This window comes from Oncorhynchus kisutch, unplaced genomic scaffold (assembly GCF_002021735.2).
Source record: "Oncorhynchus kisutch isolate 150728-3 unplaced genomic scaffold, Okis_V2 scaffold4015, whole genome shotgun sequence".
Lineage (NCBI taxonomy): Eukaryota > Metazoa > Chordata > Actinopteri > Salmoniformes > Salmonidae > Oncorhynchus > Oncorhynchus kisutch.
In genome coordinates this window covers 182,787-197,902 of record NW_022265960.1, presented here as the reverse complement: position 1 = coordinate 197,902, position 15,116 = coordinate 182,787, and the positions used below count along the sequence as shown (strand labels likewise).

Below are 15,116 nucleotides of genomic sequence, written 5' to 3'. Positions count from 1 at the left end.
GATCTCTGACTGTTTCATCCTAACATCGTTGGTGCCGACGTGGATAAAAATATCTCTATACTCGACTGTTTTAGCCAGCACCATCTTCAGATTAGCCTTAACGTCGGTAGACCTGCCCCCTGGAAAACAGTGTATGATCGCTGGATGATTCGTTTTAAGTCTTAATACTGCGGGTAATAGAGTCGCCAATGACTAGAGTTTTCAATTTGTCAGAGCTAATGGTGGGAAGCTTCAGCGTCTCAGACCCCGTAACGGGAGGAGTAGAGACCAGAGAAGACTCGGCCTCTGACTTGCTGCTTAATAGGGAAAACCGGTTGAAAGTTTCTGTCGGCTGAATGAGCGACACCGGTTGAGCATTCCTACAGCATTTCCTTCCAGAAACCGTGAGAAAGTTGTCCGGCTGCGGGGACTGTGCCAGGGGATTTATACTACTATCTGTACTTACTGGTGGCACAGACGCTGTTTCATCCTTTCCTACACTGAAATCAATCTTGCCTAACGATTGCGTCTGAAGCTGGGCTTGTAGCACAGCTATCCTCGCCGTAAGGCGAGTACAGCGACTGCAATTAGAAGGCATCATGTTAATGTTACTACTTAGCTTCGGCTGTTGGAGGTCCTAACGAACCGTGTCCAGATAAAGCGTCCGGAGTGAAAAATTTGAGGGGAAAAAAACAAAAATATAAACGGTAATTAAAAAGTAAAAACCGTAAAGTTGTCAGGTAGCAAAATAGGTTGGCAACAAAACGCACAGCAACTCGTAAACAAGTCTGCAAGTTGTGACCGGAAATTACGTCTGTCGTCTATCCACCGTGAAGAGCACATTCTCGAGCAATAGCACTTCAAAATACAATTGCAGAATATTACTGCCTCACAAGCCCGGGCTTTAGTGGCACTGGAATACGCGCTTGCCTCTGCACTGAAGGAGCCACCGAACGCGTCCGCGTTGCAGCTCTCACTTTCTCCCGCTACAGTATGTCCTACAATGACATATTTGGTGGGGATTGGCAGCCAACAATAGGATTGGATTGGGACTAAATGAAAGAATAAAACGATATTGAAATGAATATTATTAACAAATATTTCCCAGAAGATTTTGGGTTCAACCTAAGGCTGACTAGGACAGATCGATCAACTTGATCCGACACAGTAAGTCTACATGTCATACTTAAGTAAACCCACAAGAGAGACAATATTGCAAAGGCAGGACCATGTTCGATGGTAGGCAATCGAAAACGTTTGACGGGGAATTTTCTGTCAATATTAGCTAGTCCTACTGAGTGGGCAAGTAACCTTTCCCTTCCTAAAAATACTATTTGTGATGTCATAAAGGTCTACGTTCCATGACGTAGCATGTAGCCCTAAATTACAGTCCCTGCCTGCAATATTGTCCTCACTCTCGACCTGAACTCAAGTTGAATGTAACCAACACAGACAAGGACATGCTTTTTGAGATATAAAATAGCTTGAATGGATGAAGAAAAGGTAAGCTAAATGACTTCATACAATATTGGGGGAAAGTAAAATAGGGTAAAGCAATCTAAGCGGATATTTCTTGTAAAAAGCTATAACATATTGTAAAGCAAATGTACCATTCTTTATAAAGTCACCAGCTTAGCTCTGATATGGCTGTAGCTCTATTTATGATGTCCTCTGCACAGATCTACTCTGACATTGACATATTATTACTTATTGGAATGTCTGTCCTTCAGGTAGCACAGAGGGAGGATGGTGATCCTCAGAGGGAAGGAAAGGAAGTTGTTGAGGAAGAACCGGTGGCCACGCCCAAAGAGGAGGCCAAGAAGGGAAGGAAGGTAAGATAGCAGGAGTGACAGAGCACATAATAGGCCTACTGGGTTACACTCTGTACCTGATAGCAGCCATACCATAGATATCTATATATCTTTGATAACAACATACGTAGTAGCTGTTTTCAAAACGTGTTTTAAGAGCTGCTTTGACCTGGCCCATAGCCTATTCATAAATTGTCTCAGAGTAGGAGTGCTTATCTAGGATCAGTTTTGCATTTGAGATCATAATGAATACAATTATTTGGGCAAGGTTGAGCCCACACCTTATCTGATGTACTTTATGTATACGGGCCCTGGTGTTACATGTCTGCCATCATTTGAGATCTGGAATCTGTTCTGTTCTATCCTAGGCAAAAAGGAAGAGGAGTGGCAAGAAGTCAAGGAAGCTGGGCACTGACAACGATGCAGGTCAGAGATTTACCTCTGTAGTACTACATTGTTTCTCTATTCTGTCTGTGATGTGCAGGTTGTGCTATCCATTTTCAATGAAACTGTAGTCTACTGTAATCAGTAAGAAAGGTCACATAGATAGCTTTATTCAAATAGGCCTATTCTAAAACAATGAAATCAGAGTATTAAGAGATAAAACGTCTGATTTCTCTTTAATTTTGTTTCTACTTCCTCTACGGCAATCACATCTTTAGTCTCCAGGAATAAACACCTGGATAGAGGATCTGTAATTGAGCTCCTGGAGAAGAAAGCTGTTAAGGCTGCATTCGGCCCAGGCAACAAGGATGAGATGGAATACTCCTACCCAATCCTCATCTCATTCCTGCGCAATCTTACTGATGAGTATGTTAAAAGTGTTTCTGTAATGTTCAACATTTATGAAATATTGTGCAGTGGGAACTAAACACTAACTAAAACACTTATTTTAAATGTTCTAGGCAGTGGCAAGTGATCTACAAAGGACTAAAAAACCCTGTAAGTTTCCCTACCTGCCTTTGACCTTTGATGTGTCAATGATCTGTTAAATTCAGAGATTAGCCATCAAGTCATATTCTGTTATTCATGTTCATTTCTCTGTCAGACTTCATCAAACTTTGAATTCAGTCACAAACAAGAATAACAATGTTGATCAAATGCATTCTGTTCGATCTAGAATACTTTACATCACAGTTCCATTGAAAATACTGTTTTTGTTCTGTTTGTTCAAAACAGATGACGAAGGAACAGCTTGCCAAATTGTGCAAGACAATTGTAACCTTCATCGCACAGACCACCCTGCAGATCCTGCTGCCAGCCCTGGCCCGCGTACTTGGGGTAAAGGACTTTGCTGACGACGACACTGACTCACCCAAGAGGGGTGGTAGTGCAAGATCCTTTGCTGCCTTTGACAAGGAAAGACTGGAGCTCATCCAGGAAGTTAGATATCTGGCGAAGAAAATGTATAAGGGCGGCACAGGGGCTCAACATCTCAGGTCCCTAACACCCTCTTCTAAGAGGTATGTTCCCCTCAAGGTTTTCATGTATGGATTTCACCAAGATCATCTATCCAGTGTTAGCCAATGCAATTTACTCTATCTGATGTAGTACAAAATGTAATGTATCAGCCTTTGAGCATATTCAAATTAATGAGCATGTAAAGCGATCAAAAGGACATGTAGATATTTAGAATACTAAAATTACAACGCTTGACCGATTTGCCAAGTTAAGACAGGAATTATCATGCTTTGCTTGTTCGTTTTAAAGTTCCCAGACCTCAGTGAAAGTCCACCTGGGAATGACAGAGGACAGAATCATCAAAAGTGTCCAGGAGCAACTGTCTGATCATAATATCCTGTCCTCTTGCCCACCTGAGCTGACTGTTGGTCTTATCAAGGTGGTGGTCGAACAGCTTAACTCTGCCCTCTCTGCGACCATCAGCAGAGCCATTTCAGGGCGGTCCTCCCCTATTTCTTCTGGTACCCAGGCCGCTGAACAAATGGTCAACATGGTCCAGAAATGTTTTGATGATCACACCACCCCAGAGGACCAGAGCTCTACCTCTGTATTAGAGTCATGCATTCCACCTGCAACAGAAGAAGTGATGACTGTTATCGCAGAGATGGTGGGTGAATTGGAAAAAGAAGATCCGGAATTGGCTAAGGTTTTTCGAGAAGTGGCTGTGAAAGTTAAAATGTTGGCATCTGGCAGTGACCTTGTAGTGGAGCACCTGGATGTTGAAGACTCTCCTGTTCCAGAGGAGCTGAACATAATATGTACATCTTGCAAAGCAATGATGCAAAATCTTGGCACTCTGTTTAGTGTGAAGTTCAAGACCAAAGCCTCAAAGGCTGTGAGTGAAATTCTTGTGAGAAGGTTAATGAGCGATATCTCTGGTATGGTTCAACCTTCTCATTCGTTTAGTACCACTCCAAGCTTGATGAATGCATCTAGCCCATCTGACAGGATCCTTGATTCTGCGGCCATTGAGCTCATACAGATCAAAGTAGAATCTGAGACATCAAAAATAATTGATAACTTTGTTGAAGATGTCAAGGACATTGTGCAGTATGCTGAATTAGATCGGCCAACAAGCACCCAGAGAGATACCCAAGTGGGACACTGTACGACAAAGCGGAAACCCTTCCGTGCAGCTCGTAGACTCTGCGAGAGACTTCAGGCAAAGCTGGAGACATTGTTCCTCAGAATGGGTGGAGCTCCAGTCCAAGGGGAAGAACTTATGGAAAAAGCTGACTCCAGTGCTGTGCTTCTGGAGCATACTGACTCCAGTGATCTGCCTGTTTCAATCCTGAGCTTGCCTTCCCCATGTAGGAGTGAATCCCCTATATCAGAACGTAGTTCATCTTCTTTATCTGATGGATGTGATTCAACTGACTCTGTAGGAGAGAAAACACCAGAGCAACCTGAAACCAGTAAGAGTGAGGCAATACTGCAAGTGGTCAACTCAACAGGACTTGGTTCTCTCCGTAAATGCCAAAGTGAGAACTCTCAACCATTACTGTCTCTCTGTGATTCCAACATGGTGCCCTGCACCAAAGAGGTCTTGTCCCAGATTGTGACCATGTATAGGTCAGAGGTGGCAGATTTGGAATGCACATCATCTGTTGCAGAGGGTTCCTCTTCCAACTCCCTTGAAGTCTGTGGCTTTTTGGACAGTGTCATGTCTTATCTAGAAGACATGCCTGTGTCTGGTTCTTCATGGTTGGAAGGATTGAGAGATACTCCAGCCTCAGTCATTGAGAAACTCTCCAGTGAGGAGTTCCAGATGAACGCTACCAACGAAGTGCGAAAAATACTGATCAAATCAGTCAGTAGCTTTCCCAGCAAAGTCAGTTCCAGCCAGACAGATTCTCAGATGTTGCCAGCAAAATCAACAATTTCCTTAAGGCATACAGATATAACTGCTTTTGAAATCGTTGGATCAATTACAAATGACATGAAGAGCCTTTTCCCACCCACAGAGTCTTCTACTACTCTATGGCAGGCAGACTCTATGCTTCAACAGAGTGATGAGAAAACCTCAGAGTACACTGAGGCCACACCCAAAGGCTCACAGTCTGGTTTGGAAGTATCTGAGAAGAAGATCTGGACAACTGCAAAGACTATTTACCACAATGTGAAGACAAAGATGAGGAATTATTTTACATGGCAAAATCAAGTCAAAGCAACAACGGCTCATGCCAAAAAGACCCTCAGCCATATTCTGGTTTCAATTCAGAAAGAGCTGTCAAAATCTGACCAAACGGTGACTGCGCTTTCACAAATAGAGAATGTGGTTGGAATGATGCTGAAGGATGTTGAAAGGGTAAGCAGTGAATGTGGTGAGGAACTGATCTATCAAGCGCCACAGCGTTCTTCCTCCTCGTTGTCATCCTCATCTGCCAGATCAAAGAAGTCAGAGTGGGAATTTTCACTCCCTGGCACTCCCATCTCTTCTGATTTACCAGAGTGTATTACTCAGCCCATTGTGAGATGCTCAGTCATCGACATGGGCAAATCTACTAAGCCAAAAACATTGGTGTGTGATGCCAGGGAAAGCATGTCTGCAATAGTGGATACCATCATAAAGGAGGTACATCCAGAGGAAGAAGGGGAGGTTGCATTCCACCCTGATCTAACAGCTGCAATAGCAAGACTGGAGGAGCTCATATCTCAGGGTAGGATTGGTGCTCTCTCACGTGATCTTACTCACCAAGTCAACCGCATCATTTCTGAGAGCAACTTGACCCCTCTGGTTCTGACAGTGGCGGCTGGAAAGAGTGCATCCGATACAGTCCTTACTGAGCTGAAGAGGAATGACAAGACGGTGGGGAAGCCCACAGCTTACAAGCTGGTTCAGCTTTTTGCAGAGGAGTCTGTGAAGCGCCTCTTGCTTCCTAGCCTTGTGCCCTCTACAGCTTCAATGAGTTTGGCTCAGGGAGTTAGTGTGCCGGCTAGCGTATCTGAAGATAGGATTTCATGTTCTTTTTCTACATCAGCATTTAGTGACACAGTCAGCCTGTTTACCAAAGTAATGGTAAGCCAGGTCATGGACTCTGTGGTTTCTGATGCACAAAGCAGAGGGTCATCTCCAACCGGAACTGTAACTGATATAGGCAGTCTACTGAGTGGTAAGTCCTACCCTCTGCCATCTTTCTCCGCCATCAGCATGACAACAAGTGGGACCTCCAATGCTGCACGAGGCTTTGAGGCCAACATAGATGCTGAGGAAAGGGATACCATCAGTTGTTTCGGTGTACCTCAGAGCATTGTTTGTGATCAGAATTCAACCAGCCCGGATGTTGCCTCGCTTTCAACCCCATCCACTGACAACTTAGTCGGTGATGATGACTTCACCGGCCTCATCAGCATGTTAGTGGTGAGACTTCTGTCAAAAATCCAAACCCAAACTGATCTGTACCCAACTGACGTCACACGCACGTCACAAGACCTGATTCCAAAAGTTATAGCTGCCTTCTGTGCATGGTCAGGCTGCTCTGAGACCCAAGCTTATCCCAAGAACCTGAAGAGTCACAAAGTATACAGCACCGTCTACAAACATCTGTTGAAGGAGTTTGGCTCAGAGAAAATACTCCAACTGGCCGTGTCGACTCAGGACTCCACATTCAATAGGATTCTTGTGAAGTCATTGAGCAAGGAGCTTCTCCACAGTTGTAACGAGGCATCAAGAGCAGCCTCAAGAACATCTTTCGAAGCCACCAGGCCAGAAGCTCTTCTCATGGCTGAAGATGTGAAGGCTACCAGAGGGAAGCTGTCTTTCCTACAAAGGCTTGCCAGACTGAAATTCGACTTAAAGGTACATCACACTTATTTAAGTTAACAATTGTGTCAATGTGAGTAAACAATGTTATTTAGAGAAAATGTAAAACCATCCATTAATTCCAAAACCATTTATAAATCTTGTTGTGCTGGTGTGTAAGATGTGATCGTTATTACCGTGAGATTGTTCTGCTGTGACAGTTGTTTTGACATGTTTTTGTTTTAGCCATTCATGATGGGAAACAAGAAGGATTCCAAGAAGAATTCCCGCCATTCTGAATCCAAAGACCAGACTACTGCTGAAGATATCATATGTAAGTCCATACAGCAGGACATTTACTGTTTGAGATATTGGTGTACAAAGCTGCTATTGCAAAAATATTAAACCCTATATACAGTACATTATATATTATCGATAGTAATCTCTTATGTCAAATTATTTATAGTTTCCAAATCTCAAGATTCTGGTTCTCATTTATTTGTGAAAGTAATAATGAGTTGAAACTAAGAATACAATATAACATCATTTCTAAATGAAAGTGCATGTCAACTCTCTCTCTTCTGTCGCCCAACATAGTGGCACATCCTGGACTCCCAGAGGGTCTTCCCTCCACCTCTCAACAGGAGAAGCCTCGCAAACGTCCCCTTCTAATCAGGATGTTTTCCACCATCTCCATAGGCCTATCCAAGCCATTCAAACGGTTTTCAAAGCAAGCTTAATACAACAATTTCCTTTAATACAGTAATATTTGCATTGAATTGATGGCCTTTGTCTTCTTTTGTGTTGCCCTGTTAACACATTTGATTAGAAAATACATAGTATATTTAGTTTAGTTTATTATGCAGTCATAGTCACGGTGTAGGCTAAACAAAGTAATGTTGTCCTGAATAATGTATAGAATATGCACCCCCCCCCCCACCCACACACAGTGTGATTCATTGAACACACACACATAGTACTTCAGATATGTCCCACAACCAACATTCAACCAGATATCAATGATTCAGTGTAAAATACATGTACTGTAAAATAAACCGTATTTAATTTACAACCAATAAAATAATACATGATGCAGGACACTCAGTTATAAGGGAATTAATTGGTTTAACTTCTCAAACAGAAAGACACACATTTCCATTTTCTGTGGATCGCCCATGTTTACATTTTACTGAATGCTAGTCTGACCTTTGACCTGTAGATGGCAGTAAAGGTCTACTTTTGCTGCAGATCCACTTCTAAAGCTCAAACCTCTCTGGACAAGAAGCTGAAACATTTGTCCATAGTGAGAGAGAGTATGTGTGCGTGTGTGTGTGGCAAAAAAAGGGAATATTGCACTACACTTTTATGATACAGATACATTTTGCATTCGGTAGCATAGCACAGCTGTAGTTTTTTCAAATGCCAAATGTACATGTAGCATGCTTCTGCCTACATATGCTTTTCTGAGTGACTTGTGTTGTGAGAGAACCAGAATTCAAACATAAACTCCTGGATTACATTTTATAATATTGTTAGCTCTTTTTAGTAACATATGGTAGCATACATGTTTCACACGGTGGTAAGTCAAGCTAGTTAGTTACATGTAACAACATTACATTATATGGTCAATGTTTGTGTGTATCCTCTTAGCTTTTACCTTCGACATCAACAAGCCGCGCACGGGCTGGTCCTGCAGACTCCCACGCCCATGGCCCAGGAGAAGGCAGGGGGCCACCTGCTCACTCACGTCCCAGCCATCTCCTTTGAGACCGACTCTACTGTGGAGTGCACCTCCAAGAGGACTCCGGAAGAGAGGGACTGGGTGAAGGTTAAACTGGCCAACATGGCCTTGATGGGAAGGATCAAAAAGTCTTGGCTGTGAAATGCCCATTATGGTTGATTATCAAATTTATCATTTTCCACTTTTGAAACAACAATGGGAAAGACAGGGTTTATAGCAAAGGTTGCTCAGATTGGGCTTTTGGAAAAATTGAGAGAATGAAAGTGCACTCCTGATTCAGAGAGAAAGATCCAGCTTAATCATCCATACCATTGTTTAAATTACAATTTAAAAAACATTCAAACTGTTCCTGAGTTTCGAAAGACAGAGAAAGGAAAACATCCTTATCTTCAGGCTGTTCACACCTGTTCACACAAGTCCTACTGTCCACAATCTCAGGGTTCTTCAATACAAACACACCTGTTTCAGAAAACCTGATCACTTTCACATTCGAACAATGTTTGTAGGATACTTTTCAATAACTCAATAAATGTAAGTGTTGAAACCATACATAGCTGGTAACTTGAGCTCGACAGAGTACTTGAGCTCGGCAGAGTAGTTTTGACCTGTGTCCAGGTCAGTATTGGAATAGTGACTTGTATTTTGCATCTAGAAGTGTAAGAATTTTAGAAGAATGCTATTTCATCAGTCAAATGTTGCACTGTTTGATAAGACAGGGTAAAGAAAACCTCCATTTTAATGAGTTTAGTTGTGAGTTTGACATTTTACCACAAGAAGTCACTATAATACTATACGTTATCAAACAGGGTTGTGCTGAAAATCAAATGAACCACAGCCAAATTAATTATTTGCAACTAAGAGTAAGATTAAAAAAGACATGTATAACTTACTTTCTTGATAAAATACATTGTAAAATGTAAATATATGTGATTTCTGAGTATGTAGTGCACATATCTTTTTAAGGCCCAAAGCAGACGTTTTTATATCAATATCAAATCATTTCTGGGTAACAATTAAGTACCTTACTGTAATAGATTACGATGAAAATTGTCAAAAATTAATTTTTTGCAAAAACAACTTTATCAAGCATAAATTTTGCTAGGACTGTCTGGGAGTGGTCAGTGTGGAGGGGAAATTAAAACTAGCTATTATTGGCACTCTCTTTGTCGTTGGTCTATAAACCAATTTACACATGGTGATGTCACCATGGAAAGCCAAAACTCTCGCCCATGCAAACCTGCTGATTAGAAGGTGCTGTGTAGATGTGAGAAACTCTCTTTTCATATGGCACTTCAATATCGAAGTGAATTTTTTGTAGCAGGTTAGGAAACTGAGGTTAAGGTTAGGAAAAGGGTTAGGGTTAGTGAAAATGCTCTCCAAACCTTCTACGAAAATGACTTTGCATTGAAGTGCTGTGAAAAGAATGTGTCCCTGCTCAGGTGTTGCATGCATCAACCAATGGTTGTGTGCCAAGTCATCCATTGTGTCATCGACTGACAGATTGCTATAACATATGATGTGGTTAGCTGACACACAAAATACCTATCCAGGCAGTGTAAGATCTGGCAAATGTCAGCAAGGCCTGGGCAGAGGAACATGCTCCGTATTTTCAACCAGAACTATCAGGAAGCAACCCCGATCACATTTTTGTAAAACACATTTACAGTGTTAGTTTCATCAGCTGTTGTACAACATGAAATACAATTATTTTGACTTCACAGGGCCTTTAAATGTAGGCAAACAAGTTTTCAGCATTCAAACTAATCTACCCAGCCAGATTCAGCACCATGGACAGTGAAGATCAGAATACCTGCGATCTGACGATTAGAACAACAGTGCTATTTTAAGTGATTTTCAAGACACCCAAAGTCAATTTAAATCCACAACAAAATCTGCAGGATAAAAAGCAATAGAATCAAACATTTAAATAAGTAAACAGGCTATATTAAAGTGCACTAAACATAGAGACAGATTAACCATGGAGAACACTAAACATGATGACAGATTAACCAGGGAAGTGAATTTAACAGAGGTTAAAGCTAAAACAACAGAATCTGGGTACGTCTGTGTGAAGAGGTGTGGCTTTAGCTTTTAGCGTGGATTGAATAGTACACAAGTAGGCCTACGATATTTAGGCCCTACCCTAAACTTTTTTTTAAGTGTTATGTTTTCCCAGATTTTTTCATAGCGTTATTGCAGCCCAGGCCCTATCTAGGAAGCTGGGCCACAATCATCCAAGGTGGCATAGCAGTTCAAGACGTATTTGTCCTCAGTCTTGTCGTCGTTGTATACATTATATATTTACAACTTTTTGTCAAAATACATTTTATTTTATCTTCCATAACTCATATTCAAAACACTCTCCATGAAACCCGCCTCTGCGAGAGACTTCAGGCAAAGCTGGAGACATTGTTCCTCAGAATGGGTGGAGCTCCAGTCCAAGGGGAAGAACTTATGGAAAAAGCTGACTCCAGTGCTGTGCTTCTGGAGCATACTGACTCCAGTGATCTGCCTGTTTCAATCCTGAGCTTGCCTTCCCCATGTAGGACTGAATCCCCTATATCAGAACGTAGTTCATCTTCTTTATCTGATGGATGTGATTCAACTGACTCTGTAGGAGAGAAAACACCAGAGCAACCTGAAACCAGTAAGAGTGAGGCAATACTGCAAGTGGTCAACTCAACAGGACTTGGTTCTCTCCGTAAATGCCAAAGTGAGAACTCTCAACCATTACTGTCTCTCTGTGATTCCAACATGGTGCCCTGCACCAAAGAGGTCTTGTCCCAGATTGTGACCATGTATAGGTCAGAGGTGGCAGATTTGGAATGCACATCATCTGTTGCAGAGGGTTCCTCTTCCAACTCCCTTGAAGTCTGTGGCTTTTTGGACAGTGTCATGTCTTATCTAGAAGACATGCCTGTGTCTGGTTCTTCATTGTTGGAAGGATTGAGAGATACTCCAGCCTCAGTCATTGAGAAACTCTCCAGTGAGGAGTTCCAGATGAACGCTACCAACGAAGTGCGAAAAATACTGATCAAATCAGTCAGTAGCTTCCCAGCAAAGTCAGTTCCAGCCAGACAGATTCTCAGATGTTGCCAGCAAAATCAACAATTTCCTTAAGGCATACAGATATAACTGCTTTTGAAATCGTTGGATCAATTACAAATGACATGAAGAGCCTTTTCCCACCCACAGAGTCTTCTACTACTCTATGGCAGGCAGACTCTATGCTTCAACAGAGTGATGAGAAAACCTCAGAGTACACTGAGGCCACACCCAAAGGCTCACAGTCTGGTTTGGAAGTATCTGAGAAGAAGATCTGGACAACTGCAAAGACTATTTACCACAATGTGAAGACAAAGATGAGGAATTATTTTACATGGCAAAATCAAGTCAAAGCAACAACGGCTCAAGCCAAAAAGACCCTCAGCCATATTCTGGTTTCAATTCAGAAAGAGCTGTCAAAATCTGACCAAACGGTGACTGCGCTTTCACAAATAGAGAATGTGGTTGGAATGATGCTGAAGGATGTTGAAAGGGTAAGCAGTGAATGTGGTGAGGAACTGATCTATCAAGCGCCACAGCGTTCTTCCTCCTCGTTGTCATCCTCATCTGCCAGATCAAAGAAGTCAGAGTGGGAATTTTCACTCCCTGGCACTCCCATCTCTTCTGATTTACCAGAGTGTATTACTCAGCCCATTGTGAGATGCTCAGTCATCGACATGGGCAAATCTACTAAGCCAAAAACATTGGTGTGTGATGCCAGGGAAAGCATGTCTGCAATAGTGGATACCATCATAAAGGAGGTACATCCAGAGGAAGAAGGGGAGGTTGCATTCCACCCTGATCTAACAGCTGCAATAGCAAGACTGGAGGAGCTCATATCTCAGGGTAGGATTGGTGCTCTCTCACGTGATCTTACTCACCAAGTCAACCGCATCATTTCTGAGAGCAACTTGACCCCTCTGGTTCTGACAGTGGCGGCTGGAAAGAGTGCATCCGATACAGTCCTTACTGAGCTGAAGAGGAATGACAAGACGGTGGGGAAGCCCACAGCTTACAAGCTGGTTCAGCTTTTTGCAGAGGAGTCTGTGAAGCGCCTCTTGCTTCCTAGCCTTGTGCCCTCTACAGCTTCAATGAGTTTGGCTCAGGGAGTTAGTGTGCCGGCTAGCGTATCTGAAGATAGGATTTCATGTTCTTTTTCCTACATCAGCATTTAGTGACACAGTCAGCCTGTTTACCAAAGTAATGGTAAGCCAGGTCATGGACTCTGTGGTTTCTGATGCACAAAGCAGAGGGTCATCTCCAACCGGAACTGTAACTGATATAGGCAGTCTACTGAGTGGTAAGTCCTACCCTCTGCCATCTTTCTCCGCCATCAGCATGACAACAAGTGGGACCTCCAATGCTGCACGAGGCTTTGAGGCCAACATAGATGCTGAGGAAAGGGATACCATCAGTTGTTTCGGTGTACCTCAGAGCATTGTTTGTGATCAGAATTCAACCAGCCCGGATGTTGCCTCGCTTTCAACCCCATCCACTGACAACTTAGTCGGTGATGATGACTTCACCGGCCTCATCAGCATGTTAGTGGTGAGACTTCTGTCAAAAATCCAAACCCAAACTGATCTGTACCCAACTGACGTCACACGCACGTCACAAGACCTGATTCCAAAAGTTATAGCTGCCTTCTGTGCATGGTCAGGCTGCTCTGAGACCCAAGCTTATCCCAAGAACCTGAAGAGTCACAAAGTATACAGCACCGTCTACAAACATCTGTTGAAGGAGTTTGGCTCAGAGAAAATACTCCAACTGGCCGTGTCGACTCAGGACTCCACATTCAATAGGATTCTTGTGAAGTCATTGAGCAAGGAGCTTCTCCACAGTTGTAACGAGGCATCAAGAGCAGCCTCAAGAACATCTTTCGAAGCCACCAGGCCAGAAGCTCTTCTCATGGCTGAAGATGTGAAGGCTACCAGAGGGAAGCTGTCTTTCCTACAAAGGCTTGCCAGACTGAAATTCGACTTAAAGGTACATCACACTTATTTAAGTTAACAATTGTGTCAATGTGAGTAAACAATGTTATTTAGAGAAAATGTAAAACCATCCATTAATTCCAAAACCATTTATAAATCTTGTTGTGCTGGTGTGTAAGATGTGATCGTTATTACCGTGAGATTGTTCTGCTGTGACAGTTGTTTTGACATGTTTTTGTTTTAGCCATTCATGATGGGAAACAAGAAGGATTCCAAGAAGAATTCCCGCCATTCTGAATCCAAAGACCAGACTACTGCTGAAGATATCATATGTAAGTCCATACAGCAGGACATTTACTGTTTGAGATATTGGTGTACAAAGCTGCTATTGCAAAAATATTAAACCCTATATACAGTACATTATATATTATCGGTAGTAATCTCTTATGTAAAATTATTTATAGTTTCCAAATCTCAAGATTCTGGTTCTCATTTATTTGTGAAAGTAATAATGAGTTGAAACTAAGAATACAATATAACATCATTTCTAAATGAAAGTGCATGTCAACTCTCTCTCTTCTGTCGCCCAACATAGTGGCACATCCTGGACTCCCAGAGGGTCTTCCCTCCACCTCTCAACAGGAGAAGCCTCGCAAACGTCCCCTTCTAATCAGGATGTTTTCCACCATCTCCATAGGCCTATCCAAGCCATTCAAACGGTTTTCAAAGCAAGCTTAATACAACAATTTCCTTTAATACAGTAATATTTGCATTGAATTGATGGCCTTTGTCTTCTTTTGTGTTGCCCTGTTAACACATTTATTAGAAAATACATAGTATATTTAGTTTAGTTTATTATGCAGTCATAGTCACGGTGTAGGCTAAACATAGTAATGTTGTCCTGAATAATGTATAGAATATGCACCCCCCCCCCACCCACACACACACACACAAAGTGTGATTCATTGAACACACACACATAGTACTTCAGATATGTCCCACAACCAACATTCAACCAGATATCAATGATTCAGTGTAAAATTTGACCTGTAGATGGCAGTAAAGGTCTACTTTTGCTGCAGATCCACTTCTAAAGCTCAAACCTCTCTGGACAAGAAGCTGAAACATTTGTCCATAGTGAGAGAGAGTATGTGTGCGTGTGTGTGTGGCAAAAAAAGGGAATATTGCACTACACTTTTATGATACAGATACATTTTGCATTCGGTAGCATAGCACAGCTGTAGTTTTTTCAAATGCCAAATGTACATGTAGCATGCTTCTGCCTACATATGCTTTTCTGAGTGACTTGTGTTGTGAGAGAACCAGAATTCAAACATAAACTCCTGGATTACATTTTATAATATTGTTAGCTCTTTTTAGTAACATATGGTAGCATACATGTTTCA

At 42.1% G+C, this 15,116-nt stretch overlaps 2 protein-coding genes across 2 annotated transcripts; both read left to right on the top strand.

Moving 5' to 3' along the window:
* The first annotated feature begins 1,140 nt into the window (after positions 1 to 1,140).
* On the top strand, positions 1,141 to 7,772 carry LOC116373070 (uncharacterized). Its single transcript, XM_031821775.1, has 9 exons — positions 1,141 to 1,146; positions 1,710 to 1,811; positions 2,159 to 2,216; positions 2,453 to 2,600; positions 2,696 to 2,732; positions 2,970 to 3,253; positions 3,501 to 7,050; positions 7,240 to 7,327; positions 7,591 to 7,772. The coding sequence occupies exons 4-9, from the start codon at positions 2,548 to 2,550 to the stop codon at positions 7,731 to 7,733; spliced, it is 4,155 nt and encodes a 1,384-aa protein (XP_031677635.1). The 5' UTR covers positions 1,141 to 1,146; positions 1,710 to 1,811; positions 2,159 to 2,216; positions 2,453 to 2,547; the 3' UTR covers positions 7,734 to 7,772.
* A 4,018-nt stretch (positions 7,773 to 11,790) lies between these two features.
* Positions 11,791 to 14,487, top strand: LOC116373073 (uncharacterized). The gene is made up of 3 exons (XM_031821778.1): positions 11,791 to 13,765; positions 13,955 to 14,042; positions 14,306 to 14,487. Exons 1-3 carry the CDS (start codon positions 12,983 to 12,985, stop codon positions 14,446 to 14,448), a joined length of 1,014 nt encoding a protein of 337 aa, XP_031677638.1. The 5' UTR covers positions 11,791 to 12,982; the 3' UTR covers positions 14,449 to 14,487.
* Positions 14,488 to 15,116: the final 629 nt, after the last annotated feature.

Excerpts from the sequence above, each read along its gene's own strand:
- LOC116373070 (XM_031821775.1), top strand. The coding sequence starts at position 2,548 with ATGGAATACTCCTACCCAATCCTCATCTCATTCCTGCGCAATCTTACT. Across the intron at positions 2,601-2,695 it reads CTGCGCAATCTTACTGATGA|GCAGTGGCAAGTGATCTACA; the intron begins GTATGTTAAAAG and ends TAAATGTTCTAG. Across the intron at positions 7,328-7,590 it reads TACTGCTGAAGATATCATAT|TGGCACATCCTGGACTCCCA; the intron begins GTAAGTCCATAC and ends CGCCCAACATAG.
- LOC116373073 (XM_031821778.1), top strand. The coding sequence starts at position 12,983 with ATGGTAAGCCAGGTCATGGACTCTGTGGTTTCTGATGCACAAAGCAGA. Across the intron at positions 13,766-13,954 it reads GACTGAAATTCGACTTAAAG|CCATTCATGATGGGAAACAA; the intron begins GTACATCACACT and ends TTTTTGTTTTAG. Across the intron at positions 14,043-14,305 it reads TACTGCTGAAGATATCATAT|TGGCACATCCTGGACTCCCA; the intron begins GTAAGTCCATAC and ends CGCCCAACATAG.